Source organism: Octopus sinensis, linkage group LG17 (assembly GCF_006345805.1).
Source record: "Octopus sinensis linkage group LG17, ASM634580v1, whole genome shotgun sequence".
NCBI classification, from domain to species: domain Eukaryota; kingdom Metazoa; phylum Mollusca; class Cephalopoda; order Octopoda; family Octopodidae; genus Octopus; species Octopus sinensis.
Window position 1 is genome coordinate 23,713,299 of NC_043013.1, and position 14,223 is coordinate 23,727,521.

The 14,223-nt window shown below is 34.1% G+C and overlaps 1 protein-coding gene across 1 annotated transcript in view; it reads left to right on the forward strand.

The window, feature by feature from the left end:
• Window positions 1–14,223, forward strand: part of LOC115220919 (A disintegrin and metalloproteinase with thrombospondin motifs 1) — a 42,115-nt gene that overhangs the window by 25,243 nt on the left and 2,649 nt on the right. The window contains exons 14-18 of the mRNA XM_029791119.2: window positions 3,936–4,099; window positions 6,681–6,741; window positions 8,502–8,643; window positions 11,089–11,322; window positions 13,575–13,808. Coding sequence (XP_029646979.1) covers window positions 3,936–4,099; window positions 6,681–6,741; window positions 8,502–8,643; window positions 11,089–11,322; window positions 13,575–13,808 — 835 coding nt within the window. The remainder of the gene's footprint in view (window positions 1–3,935; window positions 4,100–6,680; window positions 6,742–8,501; window positions 8,644–11,088; window positions 11,323–13,574; window positions 13,809–14,223) is intronic.

Sequence of the window (14,223 nt, forward strand, 5' to 3'; positions counted from 1 at the left end):
CTAGGGGCCATCTTCCTACCTCACCCTATTTCCTCCTTTCCCTCTCTTACTCCTCTTCATAACTTTCAGAAGTCCACTACGGTTATTTAAAGTATCTGTCACTATCGCTATTTCCTTTCTTTTTCACTGACTCTGTTTCCTACCTTCCTATCACTTCGGCGGCGTTCTTTTAAGTATGTGTCTGTCACCAACAAACAACACACGAGCATGAGAACAAATATTATGAATCAGATATTCTTGCGTTCATTTATATGTGTGTGTGTGTGTGTTATATATATATATATGTATATATGTATGTGTGTGTGTGTGTGTGTGTTCTATATATATAAATATGTATATATAATGTATGTGTGTGTGTGTGTGTGTTCTATATATAAATATGTATATATAATGTATGTGTGTGTGTGTGTGTGTGTGTTCTATATATAAATATGTATATATAATGTATATATACAAAGTGTATATATCTGTATTTATGTATATTAAACTTTTTCATACTTTTTCATAGTTATATATATTTTTAAACAAATTATAAATATAATTTCATAATTTTTATTTTCAATTTAAATAATTTAAAGTTTTCAATTTTATATTTTACTAGCAGTATCGCCCGGCGTTGCTCGGGTTTGTAAGGGAAATAACTATATAAGCATTTTTAGTGAGTTGTAGCAAAAAAAATAGCAAAAAATGCATTAAAGATGGAATAAAAAATGATAGTAATTTTTTTTTTAATCGTTGACTCATCGTAGACATTTTTAGAGAGTTACTTCCCTTATATAATAGCGAAAAATGCATTAAAATGGAATAAAAAAATTAGGGTAATTTTTTTTTTAATCGTTGACTCATCGTAGACATTTTTAGAGAGTTACTTCCCTTATATAATAGCGAAAAATGCATTAAAATGGAATAAAAAATTATGGTAAATTTTTTTTTTAAATCGTAGACTCATCGTAGACGCGCGCTAATACCCAGAAGGGCTCGATATGAATCACGACTATAAGATACCCGGTTTTGGTTACACTGCACCGCAAAATGTGGGAGTAGTTAGGAATCTAAATCGTAGGAGACAGACACACAACCTTACTTTTATATATAAAGATTTGTGCAACAACTAAAACATTCGGTTGTGCAAATTGTTTGCACAGCAAAACCTGCCCTGTGTGGCGGTTTTTGCCGTTTTTGTGGATCTGATTCAGCTTTTTTAGCGATCTCTGTTTTGGCGACTTCAAGCCATGAAGTCGTTGTTCTAAAAGAACGCTGGTCTCCTTCACAACGCATTACGACGTTGATTTCCTTACACAGGTGCAACACAGGTGCAGGCGTGAGCGTGGACGCCAACTCCGCCGCCATCGACACACGAAAAAATATGCATTAAAATGGAATAAAAAATGATGTTAAATTATTTTTTAAATCGTAGACTCATCGTAGACGCGCGCTAATACCCAGACGGGCTCGATATGAATCACGACTATAAGATACCCGAATTTGGTTAAACTGCACCGCAAAATTTGGGAGTAGTTAGGAATCTAAATCGAAGGGGACAGACACTCACACAACTACAGTTTTATATATATAGATATATTTTCTATGTTATATTTTCTTTTTTTATGTTTTTGGTTTTGGTTTTTCATTGTTTGATTTGCCTATTAGTGGTTTTATCTCTAATTTAATTTATACAGATATATATCTCATTTGTATACATTTGTATATATAATGCGTGCACACACACACATATATATATATACACATATATATATGTGTGCATTACGTAGTCGTTCGATTCAGCTGAAAATATGCACACCTATGTTAAAGGTGCTGACAAGTTTGCATCACAACTATTTTGTTCCTCAAATGAAAGGCGTCACCTCTAGGACAAAATTCCTCATCTTATAAAATGTGGCCCCAGTACACCCGAATGAAATCGGGTCATATTAACCAAAATGTGAAAAGGGGTCTAAATGGGGCTGGAAGGGCATTAAAATTTCAAAGACCGGGTGTTTAGGAATTCTCAGTTGCATCAAGCTAAAAAATTTGCGCCAGCCTTTTAATCGTCAATGTGTTGCCGTCCATGATAAAGAAGTTTTGAATGCTTGCCATGGTGAGTCTACTGTCGTGAGAAAGAATCACTTCAAAACTTGGTGTTTACGAATTTTCTTTTACATCAAGTTCAAAATTTTACGCCAGCCGTTAAACTGTCAATACGTTGCAATCCGTCGTTAACAAATGCCAGCCATGGTGACTCTACTATCCTCAGATTCTATCCCTTCAAACTTTGGTTTCCAATATTTTATTATTTTTATTCAGCTCGCAAGTTCGTCTGTCCCTTTTGAATGTTAGCGTTTTGCTGTCTGCCTTGAAGCAGACCTTTCCATTGCCACTGCCTCATATTTCTGATTGATCTTTCTAAATATTTTATTTCTCAACTTACTCAAGATCTTCTGTTGTTTATAAATGGGAGAGAGATAGATAAAGATGGAGAGTAAGAGAAAGCGAGGGAGAGTCAGAGAGAAAAGAAAAGTAAGAGAGTGGGAAAGTGAGAGAGAAAGGAGAGAGAAACAAATACGGAGAATCATCATCATCATCGTTTAACGTCCGTTTTCCGTGCTAGCACGGGTTGGGCAGTGTGACCGGGGTCTCGGAAGCCAGGAGGCTGCACCAGGCTCCAGTCTGATCTGGCAGTGTTTCTACAGGTGGATGACCTTCCTAACGCCAACCACACTGTGAGTGTAGTGAGTGCTTTTTTCGTGCCGCCGGCACTGGTGCCAGGGGGGCTCGCAGTGACAACGATCGGTTGGTGCTTTTTACGTGCCACCAGCACAGAAGCAAGTCAAGGCGGTGCTGCAATCGGCCACGTTCGGATGGTGCTTTTTACGTGCTGAAAGGAAGCAACAGAAAGTAACACCCACACTCTTACCCGCGCGTAGAGCGGGTCACCTTCAGCTAGTATATATATATATATATATATATATACATATGATTATATCTGTAAAGTTTTCTTCCTTAATAAATGATATCTCTGTACATTTCACCATCTACAAGAGTAAAGGACAATTAGTACACTTGTTTGAAATAGAAGCAAACTATAATTAATTAATAGAAACATTGACGTATGATAAACTATTGCGAGAGGAAGTATTTAAGCTGACAGTAAGACTCTTCATTGTAAAGTCATTTCCTCTTCCCACAACAAAATAACATAACTCGTATTCTTTAATTCTAATAAATTTTGCTTTTATTATATTATCTCGAAGAACTACCAACTATTTGAACGTCTGGTGATTGGGGTCGATATAATCGACTTAATCCGTTTGTCTGTCATTTCGCCCGGCATTTCGCCCGGCGTGCTAACGTTTCTGCCAGCTCACCGCCTTTGATAAATTAAGTACCATTTGCGTACTGGGGTCGATCTAATCGACTGGCCCCTCCCCCAAAATTTCGGGCTTTGTGCCTAGAGTAGAAAAGTATAGCCTTTTGAGTACCATTCGCGCCAAAATCCTTTCCAGTGACAATGAGGACATGTCAAGTATTGGGATGTTGTAATCGATCCCAACTTTTAAGGCTTTGTGATTTAAAAAATAGCTACCCCAAAGCAGTGCTCCAGCATGGCTGCAGTCCAGTGCCATAGATTGATGGAATCAATTAGATGTCAGAGAATGTAGTGGTATTTAGTTGCATCCCTTACGTTCTGAGTTCGAATGTCACCAAGGTCTTATTTGCATTTCAAGCTTTCTTCATCGATAAAATAAGTATCAGTCGATTAAATCCCTTCCTCAAGTTTGTGGTTCTGTATCCTTATGAAAAACTCAATGTTTATCATTCTATTATTTTGGTAATTTTAGTATAAGAACTTCTCATACTTTATCAAAATTTATCAGCAGCAAAGTTTCCTTCTAAAATATCGTTTTTGACTAATTTCTTTATTGGTTATTTTGTAGGTCTGCCGTTTTGACATGAGATGTGAAAATCTTACTGAAACTAATCTCTGGGTTCCTATATTAGTTGTGAGTGGAGGGTGGAGTGAGTGGAGTCCTTACGCTGACTGTAGTCGATCGTGTGGGGCTGGAGTCAGAATATCAACACGGAGATGTGATAATCCAAGGTATGTCTACAAAGAGGTTCCAAAGAGCTTTCGATCGAATCTCACTTTCATTTCTCTCATTTCTTCTGAAGTCCTGTTGTGGGAGACCTATTCTCGTAAAGATACTCCACTGTCGTAAAGAAAACAAAAATATAAAAGGAAAACAGAAATATATATTTAGTAAAAAGATCATCGTATGAATTTTTTTAATGCAAATTAAATTATGCAAAAAGGTGGACAAATAGCCTTTAAATGTATTGATTAAAACGAGGTCTTCATAAGTTAGAAGTGAGAATGAACTTTTAAGGCAATACTCATTTATATTGAATATGAACTCTTTTCTAAAAGACTGAACTATTTTCTATACAGATACAACAGTCCATTATTTGTATCTAATAATTTATTTTACGTAAGGAAATTCGTATGTAAATGTTTATACATTTAAGTCAACAATGTGACATATATCTACGTTATTAAACGATCTCACACCGACATCAAATGAGACTGTTAGGTTTGATTTTTATTCATCCTGACAGAAGCTTCATTTCATCGTTATTGCAGGAATAAATAATTTCTCTGTTTATACATTTGATGCTATTGTATCTTCTGCTGAAGTCTCCGGCGCTAAACAGTAGAAACTGAGAGATACGAGAAGGGGGGGAAAATTAGTTCTTCCATTGTTTGAGTTTTGTTACTGTTTTAATCATATTTGGAGAATTTATTGATGGTTATTTCTCATATCTGTTTTCATTGGCTTTATTTTAGATTAGAGGTTAAAAAAAATGTGGAGTTAATTAAACATGGCAACGAATTGTCCTCATAACAATCTCTTAATGTTTACACCGATCTCACACCGACATCAAATGAGACTGTTAGGTTTGATTTTTATTCATCCTGACAGAAGCTTCATTTCATCGTTATTGCAGGAATAAATAATTTCTCTGTTTATACATTTGATGCTATTGTATCTTCTGCTGAAGTCTCCGGCGCTAAACAGTAGAAACTGAGAGATACGAGAAGGGGGGGAAAATTAGTTCTTCCATTGTTTGAGTTTTGTTACTGTTTTAATCATATTTGGAGAATTTATTGATGGTTATTTCTCATATCTGTTTTCATTGGCTTTATTTTAGATTAGAGGTTAAAAAAAATGTGGAGTTAATTAAACATGGCAACGAATTGTCCTCATAACAATCTCTTAATGTTTACACCGTTTGAATTTTAGTTATCTTTCCTGTAATTGTTATTGGTGTTCTTATTAAGAAATTGTGTGTACGTGCCACTTTCTACATTGTATAAGAGTTTAGTTTTATCGGAAGAAATGAAAATATTTAATATTTCTTGAATTTCTTAATGTCAGATCTAAGTTTCTTTTTGAAAGACGTCAGCGTACATAAAGAAGTACATATATTCTACCAAGTCTACTAGTTCGGTCTCGAATTGTACTGAATCTTTTCTTCAGGTCTTTCCAGTGTTCTGAAGCAACTTCAGTACTCAAAGGATTGTTTTAAAAAAGAAACTTGCGCTTAACTACAGCCTTTGCTTTTTCTCATAACTTTTAATGTGATATTTATTCAATGGCCTGGTGAATTGTTCTTCATGGAATAGTTAATATTTTATAACTCCATAAATGGCGCTGAGGTTCTTACTCTACTGAGTTCTGCTTATCGCCAAATATAGAATGTAGGACTGACTGTGACTTTGCAAAGTTACCAAGACCTACCAATAACTCTACAGCAATGCACCGTTGCACGACAAGATCGTAAAGAGTATTTGAGACACATGCAGAGTGAAATGTATTCAGTGTTATAGTCCTTATGTTGCTTGGAACATCATTATACAGAGGTTCGTCCTGCAGTTATACATTTCTGTAATCAACACAAGATACAATATTAGTTTGAGAGATAGATGTGTGCATGTGTGCGTGCGCGCATTAACTCTTACATGGAAAAAATTGATAGTGACTTTGAAGTTTTGGGTTATTTGCCTTCATCAGACTGACCTGCTTGAGTTCTTTTTAGTTTTAAATAATCTTTGGTAAATTGTTATTTAGATGTAAATGAGAATTAGGTGTGGTGTAGGTTAATCGGGGAATTAGTTGTGTAGGAAACAGAGACAGAGGAGGATAGGTGAGTAACTTTGATTAGGAAAGACCCTACCACTGATGCTACAGCTCGAATACTTCAGACAAATATAACATTATATTACACACACACACACACACACACACACACACACACACACATCTTTGTAAAAATGGATGCAAATATGTAATAAAAATAGGTTTTTTGGTAGTAAGAGGGAAAATAAAATGAAGTTATAACTTGGATAAAGTTAAAAAAATAAGATGTTTAAGGGTGTATTCACGATTTGTAGCGAATACGCCCCTAAGTTATACACATTATACGAAAGATCAAGGAGAATCTGAATTTATACAACGTAATTAAAAATTTTACTAATTGAACAAATTATTTCAATAAATAACTACAATATATATTTAAAAGTTCCCTACGTAAATATTTATATGAGATTTAATTTATAGGACAGACTGATGTGAATTTTACAGATCTTGAGTTGTCTGCATTTTCTAACATTTTTAATGTAGACCAGTCAATACAGAATGGTGCAAAGGCCAGTCAATCCGCGCCCAACTCTGCAATGTGCAGGTAATTATTATGTCATATTTCTATAATTTTGTACATTGAAAATTAATTAAAAATTTTTGTTCATTTTTTTATGAAGATAAAAAGTGTAACAAGTCAAATAATATATTCTGTGCTTATAGTATACAACATGACTTAATTAAAGCACCATAGGTTGTGTACAAATGTTAAGTTTTAAAACAGTCTGTTTATTTCCGTAATAAAATATATACGATTTGTTGACGATGACTAATATAGAATCGAAACATGTCCCAAGTTGACCATCGTACTTTTCGAAATGACTGGAATAATATTCATTTAATCTTTAAATAAATATGTAGGTAATGTCGACTTTTCCTCGCCGAATAACTATTTTTAATTATCAGGTCGTTAAGAATGAAATGTCCGATTTTTAACTGAAAGTTTATCTCAACAAGAAGCAATGCAGTTAATCAAAGTATACACCTAAATTATCATCACAATTTTGCCATTTTATAGGTAGCTTATTTATTCCGGCAGCGAAAAATTCTGGAGAGCAAGAGGTTATGAAATCATGAAAGCTGTTTTTGTATCTTCTTCAGATTTGAAGTTTTTCCTTGCAGAAAGTTGTTTAATGCCTGGAAAACGTGATAGTCAGTTGGTGCAAGGTCTGGTGAATATAGTGGATGACAGAGTACTTCCAAGTTCAGTTCCTGCAACTTTAGTGGCGTTTTTTGTGAAACATGTAGTCAAGCATTGTCTTGAAAGAGAATTGGCCCGTCTCTATTGACCAATCTGGGTTGTTTAATTGCAAGTTCACTCATTTCATCCAATTGGTTGATGTATACATCGGCTGTAATTGATTTGCCAGGTCTCTGACACCAGCGCTGGATCACCAAACTGACACCATTAGCTTTTTTTGGTGAATATTCTTGTTTGAATTGTATTTTGGCACTCTCTATCAAACCATCATGCAAAACGCTTGCTATTGTTGAAAAAAATTGTTTATGCTCACTGGATTTCATCCGTAAACGCTATGTCTTTCTCTCTCTTCCACCACGCTACCTCTCTCTTTCTTTGTCTCCCTCTCTATTTCTTTCTTTCTCTCTCTGTATACTTGCGTGTATATGTATGTTTATTTTTGTATGTATATGAGTATATGTATATGCATGTGTATGTGTGTGTGATGGTTGTTTAAAAGGACATGAAAGTACTCATATAAAGATATAATTGTGAAAATCCGACAATGCTGAAGTTTAATTAACTAATATATATATTTGTATATAACTAGCTGTGAAGTGGATGTGTGTATGTGTGTGTATGTGTGTGTGTATGTGTGCGTATGTGTGTCTATGTGTGTGTGAGTGCAAATATTATGCTTCTGATCGTTATTGGAAAATGCTTCCCCTCAGCTGTATTTTTAATATTCAAATTACACATAAAGATGGGACCTTCTACTCGTTAGAATCAAGACAGTCTTTATCGTATTAAATCTCCAGTTACTGTTTCAATAGACAAAGATGCTTAATGGTTGTTGATCATCGTTTCAACTTGATCACATGAAAGGTCATTATGTTGTTTCTCACATTATAATTCACACACTGTCTACCTTTCTTGTCAAACTCCGCAGCCTTATTCACAACAGATGCAGTAGTGTCTTTTAAGCCAGATTATACTCTATGTCTATTTCTTTCTAGGTTCTTCCAGCTGCTCAACATATTCATTTGTAAACCATTCTTAATTCAATTACCTACTCACACCCAAACTAACTCGGTAAATCTAATAAAAACTGTTTTTCATTGCAGCCCTGTTTCAATGACAGTAGCAATTACTTCGAACTGGTGAAACAACGAGCTTCTGAAGTATGCACCATGTTACTACAGTATGGTTACCTTGATTCCAAGAACTTTAGTTCCAATGGCAGAACGTTAGCCAGTCCAAACGGAAGTACTTAATTCTTTAGCAGTAACATATTTCTTGCACTCTTCGTAACCATGTGACCGTAGTCATTACATTCAACTGTTTATGTGTCACGCTGAGATTTATTTCTTCTGCGTTTCTGTCAGAAGACAATGCTTTGTTGAAATATGTGTGTGTGTGTGTATACAACAACAACAACAACAACAACAACAAAAACAAAAACAATAATAATAATATACTCCGATTTAAAGTGACATTTATCTAAACAATTGACTGAAAAATGATGAGCTAACTCCGACAAAAACCGAACCCACATATCAACGCTAACACGGCTGCTTGCGCATCCGATTGAGCCAGAACACTCACCCACAAATTTCAGTCAAATTTTATATATAGATACTTAAACTGTCTAGTACTACATATAAAATTTTTGTAAATAAACCTGAAGGCTTGATAAGTCACGGAGAAAAAGCAACTGCTAAAGTCTTTTATACAATAATAACTATATAATAATATATCATAATAAATAGATAAATAAATAAATAAATATATATATATATATATAGATAAGAAAGTTGGTTTGTGAAAGCACGTGGGTGAATATATAAAAAATAGTAAAGAGTGAAAAAACGACAGAAGGCTTAAATGTTAGAAAATATATATATTTGCGTCAATATGTCTGAAGAATATTAGAAAAATTTTTTCTCTTATAATGACAAAAATTTTGTCATAAGAGAAAAAAAATTTTTTTTTAAAAATTTTCTAATATTCTTCAGACATATTGACGCAAATATATATATTTTCTAACATTTAAGCCTTCTGTCGTTTTTTCACTCTTTACTATTTATATATATATATATATATATATATATCATAATAAATATATATACACCGAATTAAAGCGATATTTACGTAAACAATACAGTTTAAGTATGTATCTATATATAAAATTTGACTGAAATTTATGGGTGTGTTCTGGCTCAGTCGGACGCACAAGGTACCGTGTTAGCGTTGATATGTGGGTTCGATTCCAGTCGGAGTTGCTCATCATTTTTCAGTCAATTGTTTAGATAAATGTCGCTTTAAATCGGAGTATGCATAATATTATTATTATTATGGTATATTATTATATACACTGAATCGCGAAAGAAACGCGATTTTTTCAAATGTCATATATATATAAGATGTATACTCATTGATGTGAAAAGCCACAGTGTGTTGAAAGAGACGTGTGAGTCGGACGTTGGATCTTTGGGTGTGGAAGTAGTGATTGATTCGCTGCCTCCAGTCATTGACTACACTGTGTTGAACAAACTTGAGGTCGTATGTTGACTGTTTTCTTTAAAAAAAAATGTGTTTTAAGAGAAAAAGAGACGCAAAATATAAACGTTTATTTTTTTTTCAAGAGTTCAGTGAGGCCACTTTGGATGTGGGACTTGAGTGGCCGTCATTTCACCTTTCATTTTTTTCACATTTCATCGTTTTTCGTTCGTTCCCCCCCACACACACACTTTGTGTTTTTATCTTTCATTGTGTTGTCCCCTCTGTATTTGGAACCTATGTGGTTAGTAAAGAATAAATTGGTAATTTGAACGCATCAGGTATGACCCGATTGTCAGCAGCGCAGAGAAAGCAAACTATCGGCCGATTGCAAGCAGGGCAGCGTGACCTGGTTGTTGGGAAAGCTTACAATGTCCACGTGGTCAAAATGCATCCAAGAAATTGACTTTATCAGATTTATCAAAATTTATTTCTGACATAAGGAAATTAAAACATATTTCACAGTCACACACATCTCACGTTTCTTTTGCGGTTCAGTGTAGTTATTATTGTATAAAAGACTTTAGTAGTCGCTTTTCTCCGTAACTTATCAAACCTCCGGGTTTGTTTATATATGTATGTATGTATGCATGTATGTATGTATGTATGTATGTATGTATGTATGTATGTATGTATGTATGTATGTATGTATGTATAATTATTCAACTCCCACTCGTAATACCCTAAAACATAGCAAAAAGTTATTGCTTAGTTGATATCTTTTAATAAAACCAGCAATAAATATTTTGTTTACTTTACACCAACTAAGCAAACACTTCTGTTCCTTAAACTAAATTTCATTACGAATGATACTTCTGTTTTATGTTTTGTAAATTAAGTTTATCATTTTAGATTGCGTTTCAGTCGTCTGTTAAACCATTTCAATCCAATTTTACAAAGGTTAAAAATCTGTTCTTACCTCATTGCTGTAATACTCTTTACAGACCAGACGCAGACGACGGTTTCACTTGTGCCAATAAGGATTACAGGACATACACAATAACATAACACGTATAGAAGTTTTGAATTTCTAACTTACTTAAATAATACTTTCACTACGTAAGCCTTTTCATGTCTCTGCTTTGGATAAATCTTTTAATTTTCACACATATTGAACATTAAAATATTTTCCAATATTGAAATATTTTCCAGCCTTAAAATACTTTAAGATGTATCCGAACAGATCTGTGAAAGGATTTGATGACTTGGGCAGAATAAATAACGTGTCATTGGAAGAATGTGCCAATGGATGTCTTGTAAATAAAGAATGTTATTCTTTCGAATATAAACCGACGAACCGAAAATGTGATTTATCGTCCATATCTACGAAGGCACACGACTTAAATCCAAATTCTTTATGGGACTTCTATGAAAGAGAATGGAAAGGTAAATAATGTCACTGAGTTAGTTGCTATCGTTTGTAGCAACAACCAGAATCAAAACTCGAGCGAAAATTTATATCCATTTTACATATCTTATTACATCAACAGAAAATACTAATATCATGTTTGTGTTGCATATATATATATATATATATATATATATATATAATATATATATATATATATATATATATATATATATATATATATATATATATACGGCAAATAAGAAAATGGAGAGGATACAATCACCTCATACATCAGCCCATAGACATTCTGGTATGTCTATTTATTCCAATGTATTAGAATGTATTAGAAGAATACATACATGCATACACACATGTACACACACACACACACACACACACACACACACACACACACACACACACAAATATATATATATATATATATATTCACGTACACACATGTTTCTAGAGGCATGTGATAACCGATACAGATTTTGTGGAGTCGACACTGAAGATGTCACATCCTAAGCAGTTGTCGGAAAATGCCATCACGGTTTTTATCTACCGATGGGACATGATGTTGTAACTAGGACACTGTTTAATGAATCCGTCGGAAGCCAAAAACATAAGAACCCACAATATGGTAGAAGCCATAGCCACACATAGTATTGGTGGAATGTGTCAGTGAAAACTTCAATAAAATGTAAACATACTAGACTTGGCATAACGATTACTTTCGGCCTTCATAAAGCTAAAGATCAGCGAAAGAGAAAATACTTCCGCTGAACCATAGAGAAATCTACAGTTACTCTATTCAGATTAAAAGTTCAGGTGTAAACCTGTAATTATTGGGGCACTGGGATATGTAACACATCGCCTATGAACTAATCTTGAGAAATTAGACTTCTCAAAATCAGAAAGGAGAAAGCTGATATTCGAAGACTACAGATCTAAGCCGTCAATGGAACTGTAAAAGTCTGTAAAACTTTTCAGAAGTTTATCATTTAAGTATATATGACCATGTCTAGATAGGCAACTATATGCAAGAAAAGACATATATAAAACAAAACATACAAATCTCCACATATACCAACATACACGCAAAAATACCCTGTTAATGTTGTTGAAATTCCAAATGAAGGAGCCTTGGATCTTGGTTAGAAACCGGCTCTTTCTCTATTGCCCAGAAATCTTGAAATAGTGCTGACTAATGGCATACATACATACGTACGTACGTACATACATACATACATACATACATACATACATACATACATACATACATACATACATACATACATACATACATACATACATACATACATGAGAACAGAAAGTAACCGAGTCATAGAGTGTATAACAGCCGATCACGCACCTCAGGGTTCGTGAGAAGACTTTTAATGAAGGAAGAACCAATCCTTACTGCTAGAGTGAAGCCAACCAATTGATTAAGATATATCTACGGTCGTGAGGACAAGGGGAAAACATCTCGCTTTTAGAATTGTGACAAACCTTTGAGTAAAGGAAATTCTTTAATATAACACTTTTCCAAGCAAAGTCTGCACTTCCTATTACTGTTGAGGTGAGGTCTGCAATGGTCCAATAATTTCCAGTTGATGTTAAATTGTGCAGCGTTTTCTTGAAGTAACAATATGTGTCTCACGAATATTATGACATTATGTTACTCTTGAATTTTAAAAGAAGACTTGCGTTGTTGAGTATGGACAAATACCCTTAGTTACATAGTAAACACCGTTGCCCAGCTGGTCAATTTAAATAAAATCAGAGCAAGAGTTTCTATTCCTCATATGCCGACTAAACACACCTTTCTTTTATTTATGCTAAATTTCTTAGTTTGTAACTTTTTTCATTTGACACTCAGTTTCAGCTTTATTATTGTAGTTGCGTATCTGATGTTACCTCACCCCTATAATGCTCCTCATATACAGTTGTGCCAATAAGGATTATATATCCGTATTAGCAGAATGCGTATATGGTATTAACCTTTTTGTTACTGACACGTCTAAGAATCGCCCTAATTCTATGATGCGAACGTCCTTTTCGAAAGGAGTTTAAATTTAAACGTCCCGTCAAAACGTTCCTGCTAATCTCCAACGCAAGCTTAATAATTATAAAGTTATCTTACTAAATTGATAATTATTTTTAATATTAATATGACAGAAAAATAAATTAAATATTTTATCAATATCAACCTTTTCGAATAGCTGCTTTAATTTTCACACATGTTGAATATTAAAATATTTTCCAATATTGAAATATTTTCCAGCCTTAAAATACTTTAAGATGTATCCGAACAGATCTGTAAGAGGATTTGATGATTTGGGCAGAAAAAACAATGTGTCTTTGGAACAATGTGCCAGTGCATGTCTTGTAACTAAAAAATGTTATTCCTTCGAATATAAACCGACGAACCGAAAATGTGATTTATCCTCCATATCTACGAAGACACACGACTTAAATTCGAATAACTTTTGGGACTTCTATGAAAGACACGACAAAGGTAAATGATATTATATCTATATGTAACCATTTTAGCAGAACTTAATTCGTACTTTGCCCATGCAAGTCCTTTAACCTTGTATTCTCCTGGTAAGGCGAGTGAAGTACATTATCGATTTCCGGCACTTCACTTCCTGTCTATGCCACTTCAAAAAGAAATGAACTCCACCAGCTAATGTGTCTTTGATACACTTCCTGATGGTTGCCACTCCGTAGTAGCACAACGGTGTACGTGGTATTAATATTTTGATATTATTTGTATTATCATCATTGTCATGTTGTAGAACGATTGGTTATTGGAGTCGTATGCAACATAATAAACAATGTAAAATATATCTTTCTGCCAACTCCTTCATCCTTAGTGATGTGAAAAGCCGACTATGTTTTTGAAACCCTTAACGTGTGTTTAATAAACT